This window comes from Camarhynchus parvulus, chromosome 8 (genome assembly GCF_901933205.1).
Source record: "Camarhynchus parvulus chromosome 8, STF_HiC, whole genome shotgun sequence".
Taxonomy (NCBI): domain Eukaryota; kingdom Metazoa; phylum Chordata; class Aves; order Passeriformes; family Thraupidae; genus Camarhynchus; species Camarhynchus parvulus.
In genome coordinates this window covers 11,617,015-11,639,551 of record NC_044578.1, presented here as the reverse complement: position 1 = coordinate 11,639,551, position 22,537 = coordinate 11,617,015, and the positions used below count along the sequence as shown (strand labels likewise).

Here is a 22,537-nt window from a genome sequence, read left to right as displayed (position 1 = left end):
TGTGTAAAGAGGTTAAGTCAGAGTAGAAAGCAGTTTAATAAGGAGATGCAGAAAAGCCTGTAAGTAGATTACCTTGGTCATAGTGTCTAAGCATTAGGTAGGTAAAAATCCACCATATGCTGCTTCCTCCAGGCATAGGTGCTTTTACAAGCCCTGACAAGAGTTGATATATGTATGATCTTATTGATTATACCCTTTAACTCTTTTCTGTTTCTGAAGGGAGATCAAAGAAGGGCCATTCTGCATCAGTCTCTTGTGCTTACTAATTACTGTTGTGCTCTACACATCCAGCATTGAATCCCAGACTCTACCAGAGTGCACTTAGAGATTTTTTTAAATCTTAGTTACGCGTCAGAATAATTTGCAAGAAACTCTGCAGTGTCAAAATTACTGAATTGTAATTACTGTGTTGTGACCCTGGCAAAGATTTCAGGCCAAGCTTACGAGCTGGGAGCATTTTCTGTTGTTTCTGAACTCAAACAAAATAAGCCCAAACAAAAAACCATACTTCTTTGAAATGACAGGGTTGTGTTTGATCTGATTCACAGGTTTCTCCAGGGAGCCAATTTCTTTAACTACAGCTCCTTGGGTGACTTGGAAATTCTAAATGCAATTAATGTTTCCTTTTTCCTACATAATTTACAGTCTTTACATTTTTAATATCCAACACTTTCTCTTGGCATCTAATGAAGGATGCCAAATTTTTTTTAAACTTGCTGTTAGTAGACCAAAGTCCAGAGTAATAAATGACCTGGGTTGAGCAGGTTGTAATCTGTACTTTGCTGGAGTGCCAGCAGATGGCAATGAAACAAAGACTTGCTCAAATCCTCCTGGTGACAACCAGTTTTGTGTCACAGCTCTTGGAAATACAAAGTAACAAGGATTTTTTATATATATATTTTAGCTGTGTTTTATTATGAGACATGTACACCCTCATATAAAACAGTTCCTACCTGCACAAGAACTAACGAATGCTTCTGAATTACAGTACTCATTTTTAGTGTCAGAGCCCCCCAGAACTGATGGTACTGTACATTTTAACATACTGTAAACTATATAACTGGAGAAATGCAGTTAGTTTTGGGAGTGGAAATTGATGACCACCAGCTACACAGCATTTTAGAAGTCAAGAGGATAAATAACTCCTTTTTAATTAGGCATCAAAGTACATATCTTTGCAAGGTACTGAGTGATGTAAGGCAAGTGCAGCTGCCAAAGTACTTTCAACTGACTTTGGATATTGATTTAGAGGTTTTTTTGGTTTTTGTTTTGTTTTGTTTTTTTTTTAATTGATGTGAATGTTATCAACAGCCACTTTATTTTCCCCACTAATTTGATTTAGCTACCTAAAAGATAAAATCTTTTTTTGTACTATCAGCTGCTCAAATCACTCATTCAACTAAGGATGTTCTTCTCTTCAAGGGAGAGGAAACCTGCAGAAACCATGGAGAGAAACTGTGACTGACAGACTCTTACTGTAAAAATGGAACTATTTATTTAAAAATTCTGAATGATGTGGCCCCTTTTATAGGTCAGTGCCAAATTATTTAGAATAGAAAAAAAGAGCTTAAGAAACATGCAGTTGTTAGGGCAGATTGATTCCATATTCATACAGTGGCTTCTAAAGTTGCTGTTAGGTCCTGATACAGAGAAACTAAAATCTGTGATGTGACTCTGAGTACTCTGATGGGAAATGTAAATGCTATTAGGATGGGAAGAATGGAGGGGAGAGGCATTTTGAAAGTAGATCTCAGCAAACTGGATCAGAATGGAGTAGGTCTCACTAAGGCAATAGCTTGCTGTTTTCAAGTTTTGTCACAAGCAAGAGAGAAGGTTGCTGTGTCCCTAATCACTATTAGAACAAGATTCATGGAAATTAATTGTGTAAGACCTAATTGCTTATGGCATGACTTCCAGAAATCTGGCTCTGCTCTGTGATAATGACTTTATGGAGCAGTCCAAAAGAGTGGAATACTTGTCACTGCAAAAGAAAAACTGAATCAGCAGGAATTTCTGCTGAACATTGTCAATCTGTAAGAAGCAGCTTTCCTTTTTGAAATATCAGTCCCTTAAACCCTATGTTAATCAAGGTTTTTCAGCAGAGATTCTGAAGCTGTTTTGTGCTGTGGGGAATGATTCAAGTGTTCATCCAGAAGCTTCCTCGCAATTAACATGATGTAAGAACTTGCAAGAGTGTTTCCATACTGGCATTGTGGAAACAGAATTACATTCTCTGGAGTGGACGTTTTCCTGCAAAGAAAACTGCTTTGGGTTTTGTATGTGCTAACAAATTAGTATTTAGCACTGAGGAAAGTGTAACTTCAGTCAGAGGAAGGGACCTGTCTGTGAGTTTACTCAAGAGTGTTTGGTTTTGGCAAAGGATGTGGGATAATTTTCCTTGGTAATTCCTGACACGTCTTTCAGAGAAAATTATGCAACTGTAGCTGGATGATGTAGAGCTGGTTGCTCTTTGAGTGCCTGATTGAAGGGTGGAGCTGGTTTTAGAGCAGATTAATGAGCTACTTTTTCTTTTAATAAAGACTTTTTCAATTTTGGAGAATTTTAACACAACTGCTGGAGGTAGTTTGGATCAGAATTGTGCTTATTTACAAAGAATCTGGAAAGATAGAGAGTAGTATTGTTAGCCACTTTTTTAAATACTCCTGGAAATTATTCATTCACATGATCTCTTGCATAATGCAGCAGGAGCATTCTGGTAGCATTTGAGGCTAAGAAGCCAGAATTGACAGAGGCTTCAAGAAAGAGCTCAGTGTGTTTGTGTTTTTATGTAGCTTGCTGCTTTTTCAGAGAAATACTTGGCTTTGTTACAGTCATACAGGGTGAGAGAGCCTGTATGAACCTGTAGGAATAGTAGTTGTTCAAAACTTAAAAGAACATATGCAGACATACAGCTCACTAAAAGGTCCTGTGGAAGTTGAAGGGGATGTGCAGTGGTTTGGGGAGAATGCAGCTCTGCTGCAAGTACCAGAACATGGAGTGTGCAGACTGTGTATTTCAGGACTAGTATTTTCAATTTTTTTTCCCAGGCAATGAAAGATACCAAAATCCCTATTTTTGTGTATTTCTGTACTTCTGATACTCACTTGATAAAACTGCAGTCTTATTCTTGGGCTTCAGAATATATTAACGCATAAAAACTGAATATGGAAGTTAAAGTAAATAGCTCCAAGTTAATCCATGTCTTAGTAGAGGTATGAAAATGTGCTGGGAAATCTTTTTATTCTGAACAATTGTTTCAAAAGCCCCTTTTCTGAAATTATAGTGCTACTCTGTAGCCACAGATCAGTATCATGTGACATGTTTTTTGAATGATCCTGACATTCTGGTATTTTTACTTAATTCCACAAAGACCACTTCAGTGAGGTCATGGGAATGTTTTAATGAGGGAAGTAACTGAAGTTGAATATTCTTGGATTGGTGTTATTTTTCCCCAAATGTAAATTCATCTCTTTCCATTCCGACTAAATTATTTAAGGCTACCTCATTAAGATGATTTCTTTCTTGCCTTTACACATGTGAATCATTGTTAAATTATCACTTCATTTAAATCTCTAACATTTAATTGCTTTTTACTTCTATGTATTTACATGTTTTAAATGAAGTTATTACTTTTTTTCAATTTCATTTAGAAAATCAATTGCTTAAATACAATTTAAATAAATGAAGTAAAATGGCTCAAGAAAGAAAAGTTAAATACCTGCCCTTTTTTAGATACAAATTTGTGCAGCTGCTGAGCCTCTGTTAGTGCAGCTCTGTTAACACAAGTTTGGGCACCTGCTGATGGAAACAGGCTTTTTGTTGTCCAGGGTAAATCCTCTCCCCAGGTATCCTTAAGCTGTTCTGTGTTGTTTCAGCTGCATCTGCTGGCATCCTGCCTGTTTGATTTCCCTGGAGCCTGCAGGGCTCACACGTGCTGTGGGCAGGGTCTGGGTAAAAACCTTCATCCGCAGCCACTGAACAGCCTGAGCCCTGCTGCTGTCCCAGGCAGTTCTGATCTGTGTCACCACTTTTGTAAGCTACTGCTGCTGCTGCTAGAGTTAGTATTTCACCTGCTGAGAAATAGGCACATTAATTATCTTGCTTTATGCAGAGTTATTTTGATTAGAAGAAACTGGAGTACTTTCCCAGTAGTGAAAATATTCAGTACTGTTCAATATTAATGGCCTAATAAGCAAGCATTTTAGGTCTTGGTTCCATGTAAACCTGAATATATGCAGACAAATGTATGTAGTAATAAATTCTTAACAGAGTCGTGTCCTATTATTTTTAAACGAGCTCAGTATTTTAGTTTCAAACTTCAAAAAGTATAGTAATGTTTTATAAATTGTTGTAAATGTTATGTTTGAGTGGAAAGAAGATTACATTCTCTCATGCAGAGGCAGCAGTTTAATGTCCAGGTAGAAACTTAAATATTTGAAGATACAATGCCTGTCTTTTGCCTTAAGACTGTTTACTTCTGTCTACTTAAAGCCTTACCCAATTATTAGTGCAGTTAGTTGAAAAATTTGAATTACCTCAGTAAACTATGAATCTTTTCTGTAGTACACATGGAATTAATTGTGCCAGGCTTGTCTTTGTTTTAGCAATAAGGGAACAGAAAGAAAATATGCTGAAATACTGTACTAGTGAATCACTCTTACATGATATTAGTATGTATATTTTGCACTGAACTAAATTACAGTTGTAATATGAAATGTCAGAAAACATTGGCAGGAGAAAAGTTAATACATAATAATTTGCAACAACAGGGGCCATGGGTAGCTATGGGATTTCAGAAACTGAAGTGGGCAACTGTTACTTTAAAGCTAATAAAAGGTATTAAATGTAGTTAACTTTTTTAAAGGCTGTGTTAAAATGTCCTATGGTTTCCAGAGTCTGAGTTAGCTTTCTGAAAACCAGTTTGGAATGCACTCATTACTGGGTACAGGCATGACAGTCCCACCAGTGATGCTTGAACATGTCTGTTAAGTAGGCACCCCAAATTGTCTGTGACTCTGGGGGGGGCGTGTTTGAGGGAACTCTGACATTTTCATTCAGCTTCTGTATTCTTAGGGGAATCTGGTTTGAATTTATTTTGCAAATTACTTAATCCTTGATTTGTTGTTACATTTCAAAAATGATTCTCATATTCTTCTCTGAGGTAGGGCTTCTATAAAATGCTGTGTTTATAAACCATTCCTCTCCAGTGTTTGGGTGATTGAGGGAGATGTTAAAATTCTGTGGTGGCCAGATGTATTGGGGTAGAAGGAAGGTGATGTTGAAGAGAAATTAGCTCATTTTGTTTGTGGTATTTTAACTTTGTAAGCAAAGCCTGTTGGTTACAGCTATTGAGAATATGAATATAGGTTGTCCCTGATACCATATTGTTTCAGCTACTGTAGAATTTACAGGTTTAAAGGAAGCCACTGGCAAGTTAAATATATTTTCCCTTATGGGTTTATATAAATTCATATAGTCTTAAAATGAATTTATTTTTACTTTAATTCAGTAAAAATGTTTATGAAATGGGTCAGATAAGCTATGAAACTCTGGTAGGTTCTGGCAGATAACCATGGCTAGTGATTAGGTGGGGGGTGTCACTTTTGAAGGCAATTGCAGTGAGATGTTTTCCTTTGTCTCTGTAGTTATCAGAGACTGTTACAGACGATTGCTGTACTCGAGGCTCAACGTACTCAAGCAGTTCAAGACCTTGAAAGTTTAGGCAGACACCAGAGAGAAGCGCTGAAAGATCCTATTGGATTTGTGGAAAGACTCCAGAAGAAGGTATTTCTGTGGACTTTTCCTAAGTCTTCCTTGGATTTTTTTTAATAACTAGTAATTTAGCCTCTGTAGAAATTGAAGAATATATATATATATACTTGCATAAAAATTATGAGCTTAAAATCTTTTAACTGCTCACCAGAAATAGCTCTTTGCTTTCTTACTAGATCTGTAAGACGTAGATCTTCAGTGATTTTATCAGATATGCTTCCTTTACTTTTTTTTTTGGTATGTAGAAATGAAATTGTTGAATTTCGAATTATAGTGTAGGTGTTTTAAGAGAACTTGAAGTCTGCACATGACTGGGAGTATCAGATCAAAAAATTCAAAATATCATCTTTCTCATTTCAGAAATGAAATGTGTTTTGAATGAATTTGGTAGGGCATGTTTAAAGAGCAGGAAATGTAGTTTTTATTCCAAACCCAAAGTGAACACTAGAAAACATACCCGAGTTACAGATTACAGAATTGAATATTGTCTGATAGGGGAGAATCTGTTTCTATAAGGAAACGTTTTCTTTTCAAGCTTTAAAAACCCCTGTAGTAACAGGAGTACTGAAGAAATGTTTTCAGCTTGAATCCTGTATCACTGCAGCATCTACCACTGGCAAACAAGGGTACCTTCTAGTGTGATAGCAACATGTATTTCAGTGAAGAATGAAGTTATAGTTGTCTTATTCCTAGGTTTGTAGATACCTAGGTCACATGTAAGCCCCTTGGTTTCACTAGTTGTCTTTCTTTTAAGTTTTGAGATTTGTTAATAGCATGCATGATGTAAGAGTGTTGCATTTGCTAGTTTATTTATGGGGAAATACTAATGACAGTTTCCAGTGCTCTGGTGTACTTTTGTCCAAAAAGGACCAAAGGAATGATAGTCTTGCAGTTGACCTTTAAATAAAGAGGTGAGCTTTGCAAGAGTTCTGTTCTAGGCAGAAGACAGCAGAATCAGTGCAAAATAGGCATAGATTTCTCTGATGGGAGGAGTTGAGGTATCAGGTGATAAAACTCTGAATCTTTTGGGTTCCTGGGTTAAGAAAGGTGCACATTCTCAGCTAATGATGTGTTTAATAAAGGACAGTCAGAAACAGGTTATTGAAGTGTCAAACACCTGATTTCAGCTGTGAAATGCACTCTTTAAAGTTTTATGCTCAATAAGCCATCATTGACCGTGCCGCTGCATATTTTATATGCACTGTTGTGTATAATTCTTGAAAGATCTCACCTTCTCTATAAAAAAACTGTGCTGCATGGCACTTCAGAAATTCTGGTTTTCCATTCTTCTGCCAAATAAAAAGCAGCACTGGGTTTTGGAACATTTCAGTATTTGTAGGTTTTGGTTTGGATATAAAGTGATTGCATTAAATATTGCTTTTTACTTTTCATTCTTATTTTTTCAGGTTGATATGGGTCTTCCATTTCCTCAGAGAGTTGTTCAGCTCCCTGAGATTGCCTGGGACCAATACACCACTAGCCTTGGAAACTTCGAGAGAGAGTTCAAAAACCGAAAACGTAACAGTAGGAGAGTGAAGCTGATTTTCGACAAAGGTAAAAGAAAGTGAGCATGTGTTACAAGAAAGAAATGACCAGTGTGGAAGTTCAATAATTCTTCCTTTGTGTTGCTTACAGTAGGTATCCCTGCAAGACCAAAAAGTCCTTTGGATCCCAAGAAGGATGGAGAGTCTGTTTCGTACTCTGTCTTGCCTTTAAGTGATGGTCCAGAAGGTTCCACAAACAGTCGTCCACAGGTAGTTGTTCAAAAGGAAAGAAAAAAAAGATGCAAAATAGTAAATTTATTGGTTTTTTCCTCTTTTGAGTATGGAGTGTGAGTGTCTTAACTGTTACTTCAAATGTTCATGTTGTTCCTGTTGGTGACGACATGCCATTCCTGTACTCAGATCTTGGAACTAAGCTTTGGTTTCAACAAATTTTGTTTTGATGTTTCATGATTTGGTTTGGGTTTGGTTTAACTTAAGTAGGAACAGGGTTCAAGTCAGTTATCCCAGCTATAACTTTTCTAAACAGATATTCCATTTTATGTCCTCTGTTTGAGCAGATGATAAGAGGGCGACTTTGTGATGAGACCAAACCTGAAACTTTTAACCAGCTGTGGACTGTAGAGGAACAGGTAACAGGAAACTCTTTAATTTTGTAGCTGTGGCAACATACATGAGCATAATGTTTATAGCACCTGAGAGATCAGAATCATGTATTTAGATATTTGACAGCTCATAACTGTACTTGGAAAAATGTATTTATTCCTTTTCACTGTTGATTTAGAAAAAACTGGAGCAATTGCTTTTGAAGTATCCACCAGAGGAGGTGGAGTCCCGACGGTGGCAGAAGATAGCAGATGAACTGGGAAATAGAACAGCAAAGCAGGTAACATGTAAAGCACTTCCAGAAGTGTTTATCTTCACTTATTTTCACTTTTATTTTTTTTTGTATCACTAAAGAAAATTCAGTTTCTTTAGTGTATTTTCAGTAATCCCTTCATTTTAAGAATGTAGCAGCAGGGCCTGCATTTCACCAATAACAATGGATCTCAAATACAGAATGTTAAATGTGCCCCAAAGCCCATGGCAAAGTTGACAAGCCTAATTGTTCATTAGATCTCGACAGTGTGAGTTTAATTCTATACAGTGAGTGCAGTGACACTGACTGTGCTCAGGCTGAGTTACACTGTAGTGCCCAATTTCCTGCACCTCAGTACTCTAGAATGGGCAGACATGTTAATACCAGACAGAAGGACACAGATGAGGAGACACCAAGTATTTCTGCATCTGACTTGTTGGAATTTTTCCCCTAAGATGGCAGAATTTCTCAATTTTGACCAGAAGTAAAAAATGCTGATGTTCTGTGTTTACAGTATTTTAATTTCTTTTTTCATTTGTGTATTTCAGATAAAAAATATAATTCAGTACTTCAGTATACTGGATTTCCTAATTACTGATCATATCTATATTTCTCCACATCTGACAAAATAGACATGCTTATTTCGTAATGGAAACCTGCTTTCTGTGTGCTAACCATGGATAATGTATTTGGCATTGATAAGGAGTTTAGCTGCAGGAGGAAGTAAACTACTTAAGTTCTTTCTATCACAATTTTTGCAAGATCTTCTTCGTATTTTTAAAGAAGGGTAATTTTTTTCTCTGAAAGCTGTCAAAGCATCTGGAAATAGCACAAATGCAGCACTGCAAGATAGGTACCAGTTAGAGTAGTTGTTGCTAAGTAGAATCCAGAGGATTTTTTTTCCTGTTATTCTGAATCAACGTAGCAACCCTGGCAGAACTTTGAAGATCAGTTACATTTCATTTGACATTGAGTTGTTGCATGTTGGTTTTTTCTAGGTTGCCAGTAGAGTGCAGAAATATTTTATTAAACTGACTAAAGCTGGTATTCCAGTTCCAGGAAGAACACCAAACTTATATTTATATTCCAAAAAGGTGAGACAATATTACAGAATCCTGTGTTTCTGTTTGCATTTATGTGGAAGTTGAGTTGGAATCAGTAATACTTTTAATAGATTAATAAAGTTGCTTAATGAGGTAATCCTTTTCTTTTGCCAGTAGCACTATGGAGTGAATTGGATGTTAATTGTGGTTTCACAATGACAGCTCTTGGGAAGGTGAAGTGTTCAGGTTGCAGCTGAACAGACAGGGTAGAATGATGGTCTTGGGGTACTTCTTCCTCATTTGTAAGTTTACTGTAACTGATCAGGAAGTGATAATAAAAACCCTGTTGGAAGAAGATGAGGAGCCCTATAATTCATACTGTACAGTAATCTCCTAATTAATAAAATCATAGAAAATTATGTATAACTGAGCATGCTGAATTAGCTCAGGCATAGGCTTAAGGCCAAAATGTCCATTAAAATACAGTGCTTTTCTGATCTTGGAATGGATGAGAAAAAATATGGTCCCAAAAAATCATAATTTACAAAAGCAAAGACTAAATTTCTGTGCAGATCAGTCACATATTTTGATTTAAATAATCTTTAAGGTGCTCTTGGATACTAATTAGGTCCATAGACAGTAAAAGAGGACAGTCTCAAGTTTCATGGGCGTTTTATTTATTTGGTTTGGGTTTTTTAAAATTTACTCAGTATTTACAAAACTTCTTCAAAACCCCTTAGAGTGGCATTTTGTGCAGTAACATTACTGGTTTGCATCCAGATATCCATGATGTTTTTTGATAAATAATAGATTAAATTTTCCATTGATTCTACAAAAAGGCACACTTGCAGATTTAGTTCTTTGCAAGGTTAGAAACAAAAGTTGCTGTCCACAGGTTGATACAAAGATCTACCACAGCTGGTGTGTAATGATTTAAAGTGTTACACACCCTTAGTTGTCTCCAGGTAATCTCTGAAGTTACTGCAAACAGTAAGTGCTTGTATTGGAGCCTTTCCAGTTTGCCATCCATCATGGTAATACCATCTTACTTTCACCAGGGTTTTAATCTACTTTTGTGCTCTATAAACAGAGGCAGGGAAGGTGCAGACATGACTGTCTGCCACCTTGTCTATTGGAAAAGTGCTTTCTGGCAGAAGAACCAAAAAACCAGCTGGAAACAGTGATACCTTAAATACTGTGGAGATTATCTGTCAGAATTCCAAATTACGTAAACAGTTGGGGTTAATTTCTGTAGTATCATAATACTGTGTGGCTGATTTCAATCGGCATTGAAAATTTAGTTCTGAAAATTATAATTGTTTGAGTTCTTTATGTCACTCTACCACTTACAATTACCTTGGTCACACCTTTTGTTCTTTCCTGTTAATTTTGTTTGGAAAGACCATCAGTACTGAATGTGTGTAATGTTGTCAGGCAGCAGATGACTGTATTTGATAAACATTGGGAGGACTTAATCAGTTGATGTGGGACTTGTTAACTGTATTTTTCACTAATTTGAACAGTAATTGCACTGTGGGCAAGCCCAGTATAATCAAGAGCAAAACATATTTTCTGTAAAATTCTTAACAATCTCACATTGCAAGAGTAATAGTCCCATCATACAGATTTTTCTTAGGTTTCTATCTAGAAGATATCCAATACTTAGGTCAGTTTTTGCAGTGTGATTCACATCCTTATTACCAGGTCATAAGAGTAAGGTCGTTCTGCCCTGGTTTGTATTAAGCAGAATCCCTGTGTTATGTTTGTATCCTGTGTAAGAAATAAAGCAGATGAAAAAGTGAAACCAATAATGTATATGGAGAAATTGAGCTCTCAGCCTGGTGATAGAGCTGTCTGCTTAGAGCACAGATTGACAGCACCATACCAGGTTAGTTACTCCCAAGTCTCCAGTGCAGAAATAATGTGGCAGAAAGGAAATGCAAGGGCTGTTGGAAGCCTGGGTCATGCCTGTCCTAATTTTGATATTGAGCAACTGTAACTGCAGTGGATCTGCTTTACTGCCAGTAATAGAAGTTTGAAACTGGATGCTAATACTTAAAGCACATACCTATGGGAAAATAAGAAACATAGATATCTTTTAAGGTAAAGATTTGTCTCAAAAGGGATGCTTCACAAGAAAATACTTGCATTTCTCCATGGGGATTGTTCAGGATGCTTATTTAACACAGTTACTGGAGAGGTTAGAAGCCTGTTCACTTTTTAAACATCTTGTTGAAATTAACTTTGTATATCTACTCATATGACATACGTCTCTTCTAACTAATGATACTGGAAATTAAGCAGGATGCATCAGTTTATTTTCCTGTATAACCATTACCTACTGCTGGTGAAAATAAAACTGGATCAGAGACTTAGGACTCTAGTATTCAGTTCTTAAATTATGGCTTATCATTTTCAATTTAATCCTTATATAATATCATTAGTGCACCTGCTTTTAAGCCTAATCTAGAGATACATTTCCCACAGGGAAAAATGATCTTTAACTGTCTGCTTTTAAGTAATATTTTAGTTCATTCTTCACCAAAGGAAGATAATTCAAATCCTGAGTTCAATTTGTAGGTCACAGCACTGTCGTGCATGGCAGTGCTGCTCTATGAGCATAGTCACACTTTTCCTTTCCTGACTCCACATCTGGTATTGAATGCAGATCTGTTTTCTGTTAACAGAATATGTAAATTACTGTGTCAGCTCAGGCTGAAATGCCATCTATACATGGATGTATTTTAGAGAGGTTTGAAGTCTTAAGGGGAATCATAAAAGCACCAAAACGCAGGTAGCTGGTGATCATAAGGCAGAAAGTGGAAAAATCCAACACAATAGATATAGTACATTAGTCTTAGAAGAAATTGTTGTTTTTGCACTGTAGTAGCTCTGCAGATCAGAGGTACCACCTTCCAGTTGTTACTACAGACTTCATTTCTTCCATTAAGACCAAACAGAGCTAATCTCAATTCCTCCTGGTACTTCTGTCTGCATAGATGCATTCCATCTAAATCACTGCTGTCATCTGTGCCTTTAGTTTTTAAACTGTGCACAAGTGTAAAATAAGGCTACATCCCTCTTTAGAGATAAAGGGTTGTACTATAATATTACAGGTTTGTAACTGATACAAGAACCTTTTGGGATAAAAGCTCTTGCTAAAAAGGAGAAAGTACTAACTATATTGCAAGTATTCCTTCTGCTTTAGCTGTATGAGCAGCTAGGAGCTGTGTAAAACAATCCTCACTTTTATGATTGTTAGAAAAAACACTTTTCATGTTTACATTTTTGATTCACACTGTAGGGTTTTTTAAAGTAGAGGAATGTAAGTTTTGACATTAAATGTCAAAATGCTAGTCTGGAAAGCAGCTAAGTAAGGGGTTGAGTCAGTTTCATTCACCCCAAATTCTTCTTTTTGATATTTAATATTCTCCCACTGGAGAATAAGTAATAGGGGCTGAGTGCCTTTAAGTAATTCTTTTAAAACTGGCATCATTCTACACCTTCAGACAGCATTAAAGTTGAAAGTTTCTAGATGTGCACTAATGGAGTAATTTATTTCATCTGATATTTTTTATGTTCCTTTTCCTTGCAGTGGCAATGAAAACCTTTAGGGAGCAGTTCTTTCTAACTCTTAGAATTCTCTTTTTATTGCAATGAATTGCTTTATCTTTACTGCACCTAGACAATAGGTCTAGACTTGGTTTTTTTTCTAAGGCACAAGTACAAGAAGTTGATAAGTGTCAAGCCATGGACCTTTTGTCTCTTGGACCTGTGCAAAATTACTTCCTCGCTTAGTCTCACACACTGTTGGAAGTTTTTTAATATTTTTGCTCTCTGGTCCTCAGTCTTCAAAACTGTAACAACCTTATTTTGTGTTTTACTCTTGCTGTCAGTCTCACCTGTTTAGGTGGTTGGGATTTTATGGTAAGGGCTCTTTCTTTGCTGCACTTCTACCAAAGTACTGCACTGTTCATTGGATTCCACTTGTTATGGGGGAGAAGAACTGCAGCTATGGTACAGATATATAAATATAAGTAATTGGAAACATTATAGAATATTTAATGTGAAAGAACAAATTCCAGGCAGTTTTATCAATGAGGATTATTTAAATAATAGCCAAGGAATGTTTTTAAAAATATACCATTTTTTCACTGTAGTCATCAAGTAGACGGCAGCATCCTTTAAATAAACATCTTTTCAAACCTTCAACTTTCATGACATCTCATGAACCTCCAGTTTATATGGATGAAGATGATGACAGATGCAGTTTTCACAGCCATATGGACACTGCAGCAGAAGAGGAAGTATCGGTATGTCATTTAATCAGTCAGAGAATGTCTTGCTTGCTGTCACTTTGACCTTGTTTAGTGTTTAATAGATAAGGATCTTCACCATAAAATATCATCAAGGAAGTATTAAATTGTAATAAGATTTGTGAGCCATTTTGAATTATAAATACATTATTACTATAACAGCTTCTGACAGCAAAGAATTTAGACCAAATCAGGAAGGAAGTCTCTAAGTCATAAACAGTTTTTTCCTGAAATATCTTAAAGAAGTTCTAGTTGCATATTTTTAGTAAGTGATCTGGTACGAGAGAGGTTTGAAAATTCTGTAGATGATATAGTTGGGATTCTGGTTAAAGATGTGTTTTAGAAAGGTTACATAGAGCCCTGGTAAAATTCAAATGCTGTTGGCGTCACTGGTTTTTTTATCTTCTACTGGCTGAATTAATTATGAATTTTGTAAAATCCACTTCAAAGTGTGAACTAACAGAGTGAATTGGCAATCAGCAAGCATATTTATGTATTCTTAGAGGCAAATTCTAGTAGACATCCTAACCCAGTGAATTGCTGCATCATGGAACGTACTACTTTCCTAATTTATCCCATGCAATAATACAACAGGAATTTAGACATATGTTGTTCCCATTTCCATACAGAATTGTAGAAGGACTATATCCTACTGCTTGGGAGCTGGGCAAGTTTCACAGCTGGTGTGAATCAGTGTGGTTTTCCTGTTTTCCTTAGACTGAAGAACCTGACTAGTTAATTCTATTTTTTTTTTGTGAGCCTAGTGACATCTTGTGTGTGAAAACCTTGTTGCATAACACAAGTATTGAGGCCACCCACTATCAGTCCATTCATTTTCTTTACTGACTTTTTTACCTGCACTGCATAGTCTTCCTTAAGTATTACATTTACTTATTTATTTCCTAGTCTTAAATCCCATCTGTGCTCATTTTCTGTGTTCTCTCTGTGATGGTCTTCCAGCTCATCCACAGCCATTCCAGATAACTCTGCATAATCCAATAAGAATCTTAAAAGGCCTGGAAAGCAAAATGCATGTTAGAAGAGATGCAATGCAACCTCTTTTTGCGCTAACATGTTTTTATTCTGTATTGGCTTTAAATACATATTTTCTAATTGTTCTGAACAGTTTCCTGAAACATTTTGGTTTTGTCGTGGTGCCCTAACTCATAATTAATGTGGGCACCATAGCAGTGATAATAGTGGTCGTGTGCCACACAGTGACATTTTTTTAATTTGGCATGATCTTTTCTTCCTTCACTAGAGTAACATTTCCAGATAGATCCAGTTCTGGCTTTCAGTAACGTAGAAAGACACAGGGGAGCTCAGTTATCCAAAAGATCCCCACAATCAGTGCAAAATAATAGCAATTTGGAAGCAAAAAGGGATTGTAAACTATATTCAAAATGAAGGCTTCTATTCTAGTGTTACAAGTCAGATCTCTTAGTGACAGTAATTGTCTTTGATAAAAATACTTTGTGTCATTTAGCAGAAGAAAAGCAGTGTAGCAGGAGAAAAAGGTTTTCTTTGATTTCACAGTGGAATTACCGCATGCTTTTCCTGTGTAAAGACAAAAATATTTGCCTGATTATTACCAGTCATAACTATTCCTGAAAAATTATATTTTGGTATAAATGAGTTATTTTCAAGTGAAGACCCACTATTGCTAGCAGAGTTCATTTACTTTTCAGTTATGATTTCTTAATTTTGTGAGTAGTCTATAATTATTCTAGAACACAGCTATTTACTATTCCAGAATGAATTGTCCACACAGGGAGCTATTAAAGGATACTTTATTCAGTAACCAGTTGTTGTGTGATGGGCAGTTGCTCTCAGAAAAGCTTTTGAGATTTGTGTGGAAGGTGAATCTCTGTTTTATATTAAAGAAAATGTAGCTTTTCACTACACAACTGAACTGTGTCATTTAACCATAACTTTTTCTGATAGTTTGCAGCCTAGTCCTTTATATAGGCTCATAATTGCAATTAAGTAATTGATAAGGCCTTTCAGAAATGTAGTAAAGCTTCTTTCCCTCACTTCCTTTAATAAACTTACTAAATAATACAGAATCTTCAGTCTTCACAGATTCATAAAAAGAAATGGAAATTACACATTCAGGCTATATTAGAAGAATTTTAATCACTATCCTGTAGTTGTAGTTGTTTTCCCTACCTGAAGGTTTCTGTCAGTGTAGGATGTGAAAACTGCGCTACATCAGTAAAGACCTGTCATCTTTGAAAACAGGTGACATCTACCAACTACAGCTGCTACAATAAAACCATTACCTTGAAATGAGCATCTGAACTAGAATTAGAGCTTCTGTCCTTTTTCAGCAGATCTTCAACCTTTGTTGAAGGAAACAGTGTGAGAAAAAACAGAATTTGCATGTCTTTGAAAAAGAGAGAACCATTTGTTGTACCTCTCTGGCAAAGATGTGTGCACTGGCCTGCAGGGAGACAAATTGCTTCATAATTTATGAAAAAATAGCAGTCTGTTTTTATAAGCTCTTAAGAGACAGTAAAGGGGTAAAGGGAGCTGGATAACTGTGAGTTCTACTCTTTCAGTCATGGCATGGTGCTTCTCATTGCATTCTATTCTTACCAGTAAAGGTGAGAAGTTAATAGTGGATATGGGTGTTACGGTTTTAAAAATATTTTTCCAGTATGTTAGAATAATGCCATCATTTTCTTGAACACTATTAATCATACATAGTGATTTATGGAACAAATTCATGTCTCACTAGTTACTGTATTCCTAAGTAAGAATATTTTTCTGGCTTTTTTTACCTTGAACAGGATGAAGAGAGTATTCCAGTAACATATCGAGAGTTACCCGAATACAAAGAACTGTTAGAGTTTAAAAAATTGAAGAAACAGAAACTTCAGCAGATGCATGCAGAAAGTGGGTTTGTGCAGCACGTGGGATTTAAGGTTAGTGCAAGAGATGTTCTTCTGTTGCTCAGTGGAATGTAGTTTTCCAAGAGAATGTGGTTTGAATTTCCTGAAAAGATTTCATTGAATACAGCAAGATGGGTTTCTTAGTTCTTCTTCACTGAGTCTGTTTTCCCTCATTTCTTTAAGAAAAACAGCCCATGTAATTCAGTCTTCCTGGTAGCTCAGCTCTCACTAAATGCTGATGTTATATGGAAATTAATAAACATGCTGTCTTTTTCTCACCACACTATGAAAATACAGCTTGTATTAGAGCCTTGTTAAATCATGATAGAATTCCATTTGACACTACATTCTGTTTTGACAGTGATTATTAATGATAATTTTCTGATTATGAGTTTGGAGTAATTTTGCCTCCATCTGAGGCCAAAGAAGGGACAGAGATTTTGGATAAGAGTAATAGATTAATTTTTTGGTTTTTTCTTTTTTTTGGTCGCAACTTCACAATCTCATCAAGTGATAACTGACAAAAGTTGAAGCAAGGACATAAAACAATGTTTATGTAAAATTAAGAAAAAAACCATTAAGTTAAACTGATGTGTTGTCCAAGCAACGACCATTAATAGGCAACATGAAAGAAAGGGCACACTGGAAATCTTATTTTCTGGTTTGCAAGGGATTTTTTGTCTAACTGGTTACTGTAACTGTTGGAACAGTTTTTTTTCTTTAGCGTTATGGAGATGGATTTATTTTCTAATACCCATTTGCATAAGAATGCAAGGACAGTTCAAGGTTCAATTCAAATTGACTGTAAAATTAAGACAGCCTCATCAGTTGATACTGACAGATTTAAGTTATTAGACCACCAAGGTGCTTCTTTTTTTTTGTTTCTTTTAGTTGACATGGTATGTTTGGTGTTTCATTTTGTGGGGATTTTTTAAATAAGCATTTTCTTCCCCCCAAAATTTGAAGCTTTAATCAGGCAGAACAAGCTTCTTTTTCTACATAAAATTATCCTGAGAAGTAAATTGACATTACACAGTGTCAAGTATTTAAAGTTTGAAAGTTTCTTTGCATTTGACTTTAATTGTATTATGCATTATAGTAAGCTGAGAAATCAGGTGATTATGGGCTGTTTTCCCTCAGGAAATTCAGTCTGTGGGCTGGGCAGACCTCACCTAATAAGCAACCATTGAGAGCAGTTTTGGTTCTGCAGAGCCTTTGGCCTCATTTACTACACATTATTCAACCTGTGCATTGAATATTGAATTATTGAATCCCTTGTGGGCTTTTTATGGCTTTCACTGCTATAATATCCAAGCAATTTGCAAATACTTCTTTTCTTCATTAAAAAATGAAAGGCATAGTATTATTTCTGTTTCACAGGGCATAGGGGAGCTGGAGCATAAAAACTGTGGTCAAGGCTTTCCACTGTCTTGGTTCTCAACTTCAGATAACTGGAGCCCGTTTTTCAGTTCTAGCATTATTCTGAACTTGGTGTTTTCAAAAAACAGCTCTTGGTGTGCTCAGTCCCTCCTCACTCCCAGCCCTCCCACTCAAAAGCCATCTGTGGACAGAGGGGGTGCAGCTGTGGCCGGGCTGTGTGTGAGGTGTTTGTAACCCTGAGTGCCTCGGTGGTGGCAGGAGCAGCTGCTCTGCCACGGGGTTTCACAGATGCTGAGACCCCAATTCGGGTTCTGCTGGATGGATAGAGGATGAGCTGTGGGAGCACAGGCTTGTGTCCCACATTCCATTTTCCTTTTCAGTCCTGTCTCTGCAGCACTCTTCATAGTTCAGGTTTTTTAAAAGCTCTCCTTGCCTGCAAGTCCCATTTTCCTGGTTTCTTGTTTTTGATCAAATACTTTTACATGTCTGGCTTTCTTCTAATACCACTGTGAATTTTTCATCTAGTCTTTCATGTTTTGTTTTTACTTTGATTTTTTTCTCTTCATGCCACACTCTTGCATTAGGATTAGTTTTTGTCGCCTTGCTCAGTTTTTAGTGCCAGACCTCTGTTTCCTTCTCTGAACATGTTATTCCCCTTCCTTCCTGACCATCTGGCTTTTAGTTCCAGCCCACCCATGATGTGTTACTGCATTTCCTGAGTTGGAAAGGGCATCAATGTCCCCTGATCTGCAGCCCCCAGCAGCCCAGCAAGCTCTGCTGGTCTGGTCTTACTGCTTCCCTCTGCCATGGAAGGGCTGACATTCCATGTGGCTGGGCTTGTGTGAAGCATCCCATCCTTGTGTTGTGTCACAGCAGTTCTTGGAGCCACTTGAGGATGAGAGAGTCTGCAGGCAGGGCTGGGCTGCTTTGCTCGAGCAGGGTGGTGCCAAGGTGGAACATTTGGGGAGTGGAAAGCAAGGCAATAGCTTGATGGATCCTCAGGGCTCTGGAGGGCCTCTCCTAGAGAATGAGGACTTCTTTATGCACGTGGTGAGGAGGATTCAGCTGTGGGGGCTGGCAGTAGCACAGGGACACACAGAGATTCCCAAGGGGTGAGTTGGTGTGCACTGTTAGCATGGGAGTGCCTCCTCCAGCTGCTGCTTTCTCAGTGCTCTTGCCTCTGCTCCACAGTGTGATAACTGCGGGATTGAACCCATCCAGGGGGTTCGGTGGCACTGCCAAGACTGCCCTCAAGAAATGTCCTTGGATTTCTGTGATTCCTGTTCTGACTGGTGAGCAGCCTGTGCTTCTACTTGCTATTTGTCATTAGATTGAATCTCTCTGCTGCAGAATTGCTATGTAGGGTGCAAATCTTTGCTCCAGCACAGGACACATAGCCTGTGTTGAATAAAGTGGAAGATAATTTAGCATCTCTTTGTGGGAGATGCATTTTTTAAGCAGATTCTGGATGTATTTTTTTAATACTGTGGACAAGTAGGTTTGGTACAGTTAAATAGAGGGGGGAATTAGACTTTATGAATGAACTGCTATCCAGTTTGGTTTGAATCTGTTCATATGATCACTGTTTCTGAAAGTTAAATATAAGGAAAGTATTTGACTTTTAAACTGTTATCTTTTTCTTTCCCTTGCAGTCTGCATGAAACAGAGATTCATAAGGAAGATCACCAGTTAGAACCTATTTACAGAGCAGAGACATTTTTAGACAGAGACTACTGCATGTCCCAGGGCACCAGTTACAATTATCTTGACCCAAACTACTTTCCAGCAAATAGATGACATGGGAAGCAGATCTACCAACTTGGGTTTACTATCCTCTTTGAAAAATAACAATGGCACCATTGTTAATTCTGTGCACATTTTGGAAAGACTCTGCTTTCCCTGAAATGTCACTCACAGCATGACAGCTTCCTGGGTGTACTTGTCAAACTACAGCTTTGAGCTGTCATGGTTCTAGATCACTGAACAGCAGCTGAACATTCCTAGTGTGCAGAAGGTTTCACTGGGAGACTTTTCTTTCACCACATTAGTCACTTTTAGGTGGTGAATCTAAACAAAAGAAACACATACAAAAGGGTGAGCCAGAAATGAGAGCACACATTAAAGATAGAGTAAATTCCAAAGGCTTTGAAGAACTTGGTTATAATGAGATCCAGAGGAGATGAAGTATTTATATAAAAACAGTTTAGTAGCTTGCAGTTTTGTTGTGAAATAGTTTTCAGCACAGTAACTGACTTCTTTAGGCAAGGTTTTAACCAATGACAGTGTTTGCTTCTAGGCTGTACTCTAAAAATACTCACTGTCTCAGCAATGGTTGGCTACGGGCCTTTATTAAATCGGAGCTGCTTAATCATGTTGACCTTCAATTTTTTAAATTTTTTTTTTTAAACCACAACGAACTCTATTTACCAACAGTGAAGCACTACAGGGGGCAAGTGTGGCATTGCTTCCTTAACCAGCTCATGGTGTGTGAATGTTATAAAATTGTCACTCAGATATATTTTTTAAATGTAATGTTATATAAGATGATCATGTGATGTGTACAAAATATGGTGAAAAGTGCCAGTGCTAGTAACTGTGTAAAGTCTCTAATACTCAACATTTACTCCTTTAAAATAAAATACACAGCCTTCTGCCTCTGTATTTGGAGTTGTTAGTGCAACTCATCAAAGAAAACTGCCTAATATAAATCATATATATGGTAATAATTTTTCCTCTTTTGTAGTCTGCACAAGATCCATGAAAGATTGTATTTTTATTACTATTTAAACAGTGATTAAATTTAGCCTGAGCAGTGAGCAAGGGTTCACATGCATTCTTTTATACTGCTGGATTTTGTTGTGCATCATTTAAAACATTTTGTATGTTTCTTCTTATCTGTGTATACAGTATGTTCTTAAATAATGTTCAATTGTCAGGAGAACTGTGAGAAATAAACTATGTGGATACAGTCTGTTTATATATAGAATGCTTGCTGTGACTTCCTTTCTGTGTAGTTCTGACTCTTTAATCAGGATGGAAAGTTTGGACAGGACATTTGGATCGGTCACCCAGCGCTGCCTCTGCCGCTCCCGCCCGGGGCTCAGCCCGCTCCGGCCTGGCAGGATTAGCATTCCAGTTCTCTCCTCCTCACTCACAGACTTCTTTGTCAGACCACAGAAAATCCAGATTTTAGTAGCCTTGGTACAGTGTATACCATTGTCTGAGAAGCTTTGTAATTATTGTGACATATTTTACTTAATATATTTTTATTGAAATGTATAGCTTGTGATTCAGAAACACTTGATTATTTTATAACTGTAATAAACTTCCAGTTGCTTTGAAGCTAGAATACTCAGAGCAATTAGCTAGAAAACAAACGAATTTGACTTCAAAAGATGGCAATAGGAAAGATAATTGGCTGGCTGCACCTAGTAACTTTAATTATAAATTGGTCAGTATTTTTGCAGTAACTTTAGGTGTAGCTATTTTTTGCTTCAGAAGAAAGAATGTAGGCATTTAATCTATTTAGAAAGTGATACAGTACAGTTATGAAAACACTGAGCAAGTATCATATTGTAAGCATATCTCACGTATCTCATATACTTAGATAAATTTAATAAACCTTAAAAAAACACAACACAAAACTCACGTGATGTATTTTAGTTTTAATTGGAAAAGATACTGCTCTGAGAGGCTTTCTAAGACCATGAAAATATGCTTTCCACATCATTCATGGTCTTTATAGGAAACTAGAGTTGTTGAAGGTGTATGATCAGGAAGAGGATCTGTGGTAACATTCATTTTCTGTTTATATCCTGAAAAAATTATGGGAATAAAATAAGAAAAGTAAATTAGAGAAAATAGTCATCAGTTTAGGATAGCTTGGAAAGAACAAAAGATCTTGGTATCCTTGGAACAAGGTTGGAAGCCAAAGGATAATTTCAAGTCTGAATCACTCAAGAGTGTCTTGGATAAGTCCTATTTTATTGAATATGTATAAATATTAATGTTTCCCTATGCATGCATATGCAGCTGTTGTTCCTGCATACCTTATGAACGTATGCAAATAGGTATCTAATGCACATAACACCAAATCAAGCATGGGATTTTTTGGGTTTTTTACGCAGAAAAGACAGAAGAAGCAGGAATAAAAATTAAACTGAAAGTCTATGGTTAATAATTTTTGTAATTTGATTTAAAAAACCCCAACAAAATAGCAGCTGATTGTTGCCTTTGTTCCCATCCTGCACAAGTGTGAGAATCCACACTTTATAATTTCTACTGTAATTAAATATCATAGAAAATACTCCAGAAAACCTATCCAGATGAATTTGCAACTTTGTGGTAACTGCAGAGTGTTCTACTTTTAAAAAGAAGCAGCAGCAGCTGCCAGTGCACCAGGGCTGGTGTGGGCAGAGCTGCCCTGGGGAGCTGCTGTGGTACTGCAGGCACTGCTGCTGCTGCTGCTCAATGGCAGTGGCTGGAGCTGGAGAAGCACTTCTAGAGCACCAGAGGTAAAATGTAGGCTATAGAAGGACCCAGGAAAGAAGGAACATCCATGATGTGAAGGACAAGAACATACGTAAAACAGACCCTAAAAAATAATTGAATTAGCATCTACAGGGCAAATGCTAAGGAAGAAAAGGAAACAGAAGAGTCTGCCCTGGTTGGAAAAATGACGTACTCTGTAAGCATGCTGATTTGAGCTATATTTTCAAGTCATGTACTGTGCTTTGAAAAGGATTAAACCCACATATACTGTAACAGAAAT

The 22,537-nt window shown here is 36.9% G+C and overlaps 1 protein-coding gene across 4 annotated transcripts in view; it reads left to right on the top strand.

Annotated features, from left to right (window-relative positions):
- ZZZ3 (zinc finger ZZ-type containing 3) overlaps nt 1-22,532 on the top strand; it is a 57,475-nt gene extending 34,943 nt beyond the window's left edge. For 3 of the 4 annotated variants that reach the window (XM_030953960.1, XM_030953962.1, XM_030953961.1), the window contains 10 exons: nt 5,646-5,784; nt 7,179-7,326; nt 7,408-7,526; nt 7,835-7,906; nt 8,059-8,160; nt 9,132-9,227; nt 13,337-13,489; nt 16,285-16,419; nt 18,958-19,058; nt 19,419-22,532. In XM_030953960.1, coding sequence (XP_030809820.1) covers nt 5,646-5,784; nt 7,179-7,326; nt 7,408-7,526; nt 7,835-7,906; nt 8,059-8,160; nt 9,132-9,227; nt 13,337-13,489; nt 16,285-16,419; nt 18,958-19,058; nt 19,419-19,563 — 1,210 coding nt within the window. In that variant the 3' untranslated portion in view covers nt 19,564-22,532. The remainder of the gene's footprint in view (nt 1-5,645; nt 5,785-7,178; nt 7,327-7,407; nt 7,527-7,834; nt 7,907-8,058; nt 8,161-9,131; nt 9,228-13,336; nt 13,490-16,284; nt 16,420-18,957; nt 19,059-19,418) is intronic. The other variant, XM_030953963.1, reaches the window with a different exon arrangement.
- The last annotated feature ends 5 nt before the right edge of the window (nt 22,533-22,537 follow it).